Source organism: Mesitornis unicolor, unplaced genomic scaffold (assembly GCF_000695765.1).
Source record: "Mesitornis unicolor isolate BGI_N332 unplaced genomic scaffold, ASM69576v1 scaffold33940, whole genome shotgun sequence".
NCBI lineage: Eukaryota > Metazoa > Chordata > Aves > Mesitornithiformes > Mesitornithidae > Mesitornis > Mesitornis unicolor.
Genome location: NW_010156855.1, coordinates 5625 through 13520, shown reverse-complemented (window position 1 = coordinate 13520; position 7896 = coordinate 5625). Strand labels below are relative to the sequence as shown.

The 7896-nt window shown below is 37.4% G+C and overlaps 1 protein-coding gene across 1 annotated transcript; it reads right to left on the bottom strand.

Moving 5' to 3' along the window:
• Nucleotides 1–896: 896 nt before the first annotated feature.
• On the bottom strand, nt 897–6413 carry SAMD8 (sterile alpha motif domain containing 8). Its single transcript, XM_010194707.1, has 5 exons — nt 5833–6413; nt 4004–4099; nt 3206–3323; nt 2154–2304; nt 897–1201 (listed from the first exon to the last, which is right to left on the bottom strand). Exons 1-5 carry the CDS (start codon nt 6411–6413, stop codon nt 897–899), a joined length of 1251 nt encoding a protein of 416 aa, XP_010193009.1.
• Between the last annotated feature and the right edge of the window lie 1483 nt (nt 6414–7896).

Below are 7896 nucleotides of genomic sequence, written 5' to 3'. Positions count from 1 at the left end.
ATATATGAAGATAACAGTTCTGTTTTTCCAATGTCAAAGAGCTGTTCTTAAAAAGCATGCAGAAATTCGGGTATAAGCAATTCAAACCACAAAGTTATTTTGTGGCTTTAAACGCACTAAAGCTAAATTAACTTCACTTTCAGTGGATGTAGCATTTACTTTAACTCGTTTATTTAAACAGAAAAGGGAAAGCTTCCAAGTGCTAGAACAACCATATAGACAACTGCTAGACTAGACTAAATAAGCTCTCATTAAAAAAAGAAATCATGATCACTGCATAGCCACAACGCAGACTTTCAGTTTTGGCAACCTGTATGCAGACCACTTATACAGTCAATTATACTTTAAGACTTGTTATTTAACAGTTAAGAGACCCTTTCAGCAAGGAACTACACTGCTTTCCTTATTATGACACAGCACTCCTCAATCTTTTAAGCATACACAGAGTTTGTTTTGAAAATTACATTTATGACTGTTTTTAAAGAAAGTGTTCAAAAAAGTTCTAATTTTTTAGTCAGCATATGTAAAGGCTGGCACGTCAGGTAACGGAGATTAGTTAGACCTGTAAAGGATGTATTATATTCAGTACAAGCACGTATTTGAGGTTAAAGTTACTTAAACATTCACACAGAACCTTACTAAGGGTAATGGTATTCTGGTTCATATTCATGGTTCACTGAGTCTTTACCATTCCTGCACTGTTTTCTATCTTAGCAACAAGAAAACAGAACACATCCCTGTGAAGTTTGGGAACCCCATTTTATGGCTAAGAATCTAAGAAACAAGACAAGGAGGAAATCACGGAGTGAAAAATGTTACTTAACATCCCTCCCAGCTAGACTTGTAGGATCTTAGTCATAACGCTTCAAAAATATCTGAACTGAACCACACGCTCTTCAGCCAATCAATCTTTTCAGTATAGTAGGTTTTGAAAAGGGCCAGCAATACTCATTGGGAACAGTACCATTAACATTGCATTCAAAAAATGAAAACATTGGAAACCAGATCCTTGCTCTCCTACTCTGTTGATATGCTCTAGTATTTGCCAATGTATGGTAGTACAAAAAGAGTCTTGTAGTGATGTAAAAGGCAATGAAGACATCTATAGAATAATGTTCATGTGCAGCCAAAATGAAGAAGATTCCAAAGAGATTCAGGACCCAGGATAAGGTATGCAAGAAGTTCCAGCTCCTTGGCGTATCTAGGAGAAAACAGAAAGCAGCTAACCTTGAAAGTCTTAAAAATCTGGGTCATTACAAAATCCAGTCCTAGACATTGCAAGTTTTTATACAGATTTTTTTCATCGAAAAATGTGAAGTTGCTGACTTCATCGGGAGATATTATTTACACCTACAGGTCTCCATTAAATCCAACCACACAAGTTATAAATGCCTACCATTTCATGACTTCATTTACAAATACAGCTATTATGCATTTCTGGATTAAAAGAGCATCCTAAAATAGTTTGGGAACATGCAAAGCAGAATTCTTTGTTCCATCAACTTCTTTTAATGAAAATAATGTCTTTTCCATGTAATAAGGGGGAAAACGTCATAAAGCATAAGTTACTCTGTTACTGCAGTCATTCCATCACAGGTAAACTCAAGCTAATTATCTTAGCTTGCTCTATAATGTATCAAATCATACTTCGTATATACAGAAGGGCACTATTGTTTCATATACTCTCACTTATTATGAAGCTTGGCATTTTGGCTTTATGAATTATACTAAACGTACAGCCACCTAGCTGGCTCTTTGGCCTGATGGGGTTCAGTACCTAGGGAAGCATGTAGGAACAGACAATCATCAATATCTTCCCAAGTATTCTCCCAGTAGCAAGCTAGAAAGGCTTTCTAATTTTCTTGGACCACATGGTCTTTGAAATGGGCCCTGTTTATCCTGCCATTAAGCTCAGTGATGCTGCTTCTTTCCTGTCTGTAAGTGAACTGTCACAAACCTGAGCAAGAGTACAGCAATCTGAACTTGTACTTGTTTGCTTAAAAGTTACACTCTGAACTTTCTGAGGTCAAGCAGCAGATATTCTCAATACTTAAGGACAGTTAAGTATTTACACTCTCACACCCTTGGTTGACAGCAACCAGTATGTATTCTTAACACTTAAGGACATTTAAGTATTGACACACTGTACTTACACTCTGTGACAAAGAAGTTGAGCATGGTCAGGACGACAGTGTGGCCACTGAACATGTAATCTCCACACGTATGTACTCCAGTCAGAGTCATTCCAAAGCCACTCCATATTGCAAATGCCCGCTGGAGTTTTGCCCAAACATTGCCATACAACTAAAAAACAGTGACATTAACCTTTATTAAGTTTCAACTCCACTGCCTGAACCATATGTTCTTAAAGTTAGCTGCATAACACTACTTAATACCATTGAGCTTGCTGGGTCTTTTATTAAAATTGCAAGTTCACACATCTTCAAATTTCATTGTGGCAGTGAGTCACATTAGTAACTATAATTACTGATTGTATTCATAATACCTCTGATGAACACTGAAATTTAGTGCAAGTATTATTTTGCAAGTGATTTATATACAGAGTGTGCCACCTTTTTTGGAATGCATTCAACCTCCCAATGTGTAATTGTCAGCTTCCAATATATTCAGCTCAAACCATTTCTGAATAAAAGTTAAGACAAAGCCACCAAATCCCATGTTCTATGGAATATCCCTTATTAGAAGGGGTGAAATAATAATAGGGTTTTTTTCCCCAAAACCAGGCATCTAACAACACAAAGAAGTGATTACTCCACTTTAAGCCTTTCTTCAAGAAGCCAGTATCTTAAGCATACATTTCTCTGATGCACTGTCTCCGATTTACACTGTGAAATATTCTGAACACCATTCCCCAAGTAACTGTCTCCTCTCCAAAGTGAAAAGTGCTTCTAAGACCCTTAAGGATGCTTGCCTGCATAATGGCAATTAACGAAGGGGCATGGAGAGGAATAGGAAAGTAACAGAGAAACACTGTTCTTACAAACACACATCTAACATTACGGTCACAATCATCTTAAAGGTTTCTTAAATAATTTTGGGGTTTTTTTGGGGGGGGGTTGTGGGTTTTTGTTTGTTTGGGGGTTTTTTGTTGTTTTTTTTTTAAAAAAAAGGAAATGGGAAAACAGGAAAAATAATTTAAAAAAAGGAAACAGGAAAAATAATTTAGAACATTTTAAGTTTTTACCTTTCCAGTACACTGCAGGTGCTGGCCTGGCACAGAGAGTGAGGTAACAAACATTGTAATGCAACGTAGTAAGAATACTGTCCCCATGAGGCTGCACAGCCTTCGCAGCAGTATAGATCTGGGAAAAACACATAGGAACTTATTGCAAGAATCCTAATATACTGTATTTTTAAATAATGAAAGTTGTGATTAAAAAAAAACATTTCCCCACACCCCAATTTAATCCCATGAAGTCCCTTCATCATTGCTGCAAGTTTCACAGTAATTTTTTATTATTATTTTTTTTAATTAGTACTGTAAAGGCACGGTTCCACATGACAGGGCGAGACACTGTAGGAAGCTGTCACCAAAAGGCAGTAGCTTTGCGACTCATACCTGCTGTTGGCAAACTGATAAAAATTAACAAACTGATACAAATTTAACTTAAAATGCATGTGTGTACAAAAGGGTTTTCTACCTTTTAATGACAGCAAGCTGCTAGGCTGGCTCAGTCTTCTCATAGGATTTTCTTATATACAAATTTGTTACAGTATGAGTCTATATACTAACAATGCTCTGAAATACCTATGTTCTGAAGGAAATTACATATAAATATGGTAGAAAAGTAAATTCAGATTACTCCTTTGTAAGATTCACAAGTCACCCTTCTTGATTATCCTCCCTAATCCATCTTAACAGGGACATATTAGAAGCTTACAAGATCCTCACTGAATGGAAAGTCTTAAACAATCATAAGTTACTGTTACAGTCCTTTCTCTGAATTAAATTATCAGTTAACTTGAACTTTATATACTGTACCTGTGTTTGTGAAGCAGAAGAACCAACAGCCAAATGTAGCAAAGAATAACACCGCATACTTCAGTCATAGCAAAAGCCCATGGTATCCTAGGGACGCTAAAAAAAAAGGATGAAGCAAGAAAGTTAACTTACAATACAAAGGCTTGTTTTTTCTTTCTAGTCTCATTAGTGAGAATAAAGGCATCTAAAGTTTAACTACAAAACTAACTTGCATTAATCTGACAATAGTGTAAACTACAAGAAATAATTAGACCGAATGAAATGGTACTTGAACCTATTTTAATTACACTGTCTCCTTTCTAATAATGTATTTTCAGCAGACATTTACACAGAATTCATGAAGACAGAGAAAATCTCTAGTATGCTCTCTTAACCTGCATGGGTGATTTACTAACAGGATGTGTTTCTTTACCTTTGATTCCCAACAACCTTCTTCATACTTACACAAACTTGAATCATGTCAATTATGCTGCTTATGCTTGTAAGAATGCCATGTCAACACAACTAATAAAATGCAAAGGCTAAAATCCTAAATACTTGTAATGAAGCAGAACTGCATAGTGTTAGGAAAAATAAAAATTGTTTCCAAAGTTAGATTTCAGTGATAATCACTATATGCAAACAATTTAGCCTTGCTTGTCAAAAGATTTAAGACTCTTGCACCGGTAACAATTTCCACTCTGCAATTTCACCAAAACACAGATCTATTGATTTCAAGAGCGGCTGCTCCTCATAGTTCTGTGTTCCCCCTGATACAAAAGGGTAGCAAAGTGCTGCTCAAATGCTAGTTTTGTAGTAATCCCCTCACATTGTTTTGTGAGCTGCTGCTTTCTGACCTCACACATCCTCCTGCCCACTGAATATTGTGGTAGGGCCCTGGGAACAAAATCCAGTAACATCATAGCTCCCGTTCTCTCTTCCCTCCTTCACACTGCTGGATGTGGGCCATCCTTGCTAAGTTATAGCTAAATTTATAGGGGATTCCACAAACCTACTCAAAATATCAGACTCCTACTTGACTTCATTAAAATCATTAACGGAAACGGAAATTGCTGGCAGTAATAAGGAGACCACAAAGACTAAACAGTCTATCTTGTCTTTTAAAACTCTCTCAGCAATAAGTTCTCTATGGTGCAAGTGCACTTCCTCAAAGGGAGCATTTATCCCCCATTAAATCTGTAGTCAATGACTAGAATTTCACCTTTGTGATTGTGTCTCCTTTGCGCCTGAAGTGGAAGATTTTCTTTAAAGAATGAGCAGGTACTCCATAAATCACAACAGTGTTTTAGTACACAGATACTCATCAGTTTAAAAAGATGCTGATCTATTCAATCTACTTCAGAGTTTCCCTAAAACACCTTCAACAGGTTGACAGTGGGAGACAACAAAAATACAGTATCAGTGCTCCTCCCTTTCAATTTCCTTGCTCACTTCATCAAAAGTTTTTTTCTATATCAAGACATATTAAGCTTCATAGCAGCATCTGGATTTCAGAAGAAGTATAGGGCTTCTTATCTATGCCAGCACTGACCATCACCCTTTTTACTACAATGAGAGGATGGATTAATTAATTCCTGTGTTGTGATTATCTAAAGATGTAGAACTACAAATAAACTGCATAGAAAAAGTTCAATTTATTCTCCCCTGAGAAGACTAAATATCTGCATCTAACTGATGTGCATTTCCATCTCAGCAGAAGGGTTTATTACACTCTAATTACTATTTTGCAGAGGCATCTTCAAGAGCACAGAAAACTTTGAGCATGAAGAAAAGACAGCCTACACTTTAACCATCACCTTACTATCTTGTTTTAGAAGAAAAATTCTTACCTATCTAGAAATATGTCTGGTAGAGGCGGATATGTTTGCATGTCAGGTACTCGCTCATGCACTATAACCATAACGAATGACGTAAAGCCAAACACTATGAAGACATATACACAACTTAAAACCGTCTTCCAATATTCTGGGTCCAGTCTTCGGGTTGAGTGTTTGTTTTTGCCATTTGCATATTGATATTGATCACCATTCAAGTCAGTAATTGGTCCATCATAGTCCCGAGGTACTTCACCATTACAAAACCAATCTGTACCCTGTAGTGAACCACCACTTGGGCACACTGTGCCAATGTGACTATCGCTGTTGTAACCCAGCTCTTCTAGGACATCAATATGTTGCTTCTGTAGTTTGCGTATGGACAACATCAGCCTTTTGATATCCCCCAGGACTTTGATTTCCAAAGGAGGGGATCGTAAATCATATTCGGTAAGTGTCAGCAGCGTAATTCCATCTAGTCTGTGTCTATTGCACAACACATCCACATATTCACAGAAGCCTTCTTCCTTCAGCCACTTGGCCACATTCTTGGTAGTCCAACGTCGAATGCAAAGCTGGTTATTGCCTGCCATCATCCTTCTCTATCCACCAGTAAAACTGACCTGTTTCACATCAGAGAAAGAGACAAGATCTGAATGTTTAACAAAGATTATAGAATCGCAGAAAATTAGAAGTTAGAAGGGACCTCAAAAGATCATCCAGTTCAGCTCCTCTGCCAGAGCAGGATCACCCAGACCAGGTCACACAGGAACACATCCAGGCGGGTTTTGAATGTCTGCAGAGAAGGAGACTCCACAACCTCTCTGGGCAGCCTGGTCCAGTGCTCTGTCACCCTCACAGGAAAAAAGTTTTTCCTCATATTCAGGTTGAACCTCCTATGCTCCAGCTTGCACCCATTGCCCCTTGTCCTATCATTTGACATCAGAGAGAAGAGCCTGGCTCCTTCCTCCTAACACTCGCCCTTTACAAATTTATAAACATTACTGAGGTGACCCCTCAGTCTCCTCTTCTCCAAGCTAAACACACCCAGCTCCCTCAGCTGCTCCTCATAAGGGAGATGCTCCACTCCCTCAGTCATCTTTGTGGCTCCACGCTGGACTCTTTCAAGCAACTCCCTGTCCTTGAACTGAGGAGACCAGAAATGAACCCAGAACTGATTACCAAAATGCCAGTGTATTCTGTGTGATTTTAGGTGCCCATTTAGCCAAAGGCTTTTTATATAAGATATATCTGATTTTTAGCTGGCTAATTTATTAGGTAATATAAAAATGCTTTTAAAACATTTTTATTCATGTGAAACTAAATTAAAATTACCTCACTTGTTCCTAAATAGAAATTTAAAGCTACAAAAAAGCAGAACATTTCCTAGATTTACCCAGTCTACCTTTATTCTTTTGTTAAAAAAAAAATAAACCCAAGTTTGTTAATTACACTAGGCAATGAAACCCAAAGATTACTCTGTTTAAATACCAGCTTAATCATTAGTCTTTTCCACTGTTTGCAGTTCATAAACTAGGCAAGAAAGTATAGCCAGCAGCCATGTAAAACGGAATTAAAACTAAAATGCATTACAGGTACAATACATTCCACTGTTTTAAAATATATACTGAAGCTTTAGTGGCATGACATTTCCCCTCAACCCTTCCCAGTTAAACCTAAGGCTAGGTATCTACAATAACATTGACCTGAGACATCTTGGTTGTATGTTGATGGTGCTGCCATCACATTTCTATCTATCTTTGAGCTCAGTAATTAAGATAGATGCTTACTACATTGCAAATCCTTTAAAATATTCAGCTTTTAAAATAACATGACTAGAAATCAAGCATTAGCTTCAATTCCAAAGCATCTTCAAAAGTGAAATGGCAGTAGATAACATTGTAACACAACAAAAGCAGAAAATGCATATTCTCTTCATACAGATTTCTCAATAATTTTCTTGATTCTAGAATACTGTTTGAAGGAAGGCAAGACATCCCAGCAACATTTTAGTCACTTGGAGGTGCCAAGTCACCAGAACACTTTAGAACAACAATCAGAAACACATTCACCACAGAA

What these genes read in the sequence shown, in the direction of transcription:
- SAMD8 (XM_010194707.1), bottom strand. Translation starts at nt 6,413, where the DNA reads ATGATGGCAGGCAATAACCAGCTTTGCATTCGACGTTGGACTACCAAG. An exon ending in CCAGACATATTTCTAGATAG is followed by an intron (nt 4,100 to 5,832) that starts GTAAGAATTTTT and finishes CTTTTTTTTTAG; the next exon opens with CGTCCCTAGGATACCATGGG. An exon ending in CTTCTGCTTCACAAACACAG is followed by an intron (nt 3,324 to 4,003) that starts GTACAGTATATA and finishes TGTTTTTCCCAG; the next exon opens with ATCTATACTGCTGCGAAGGC.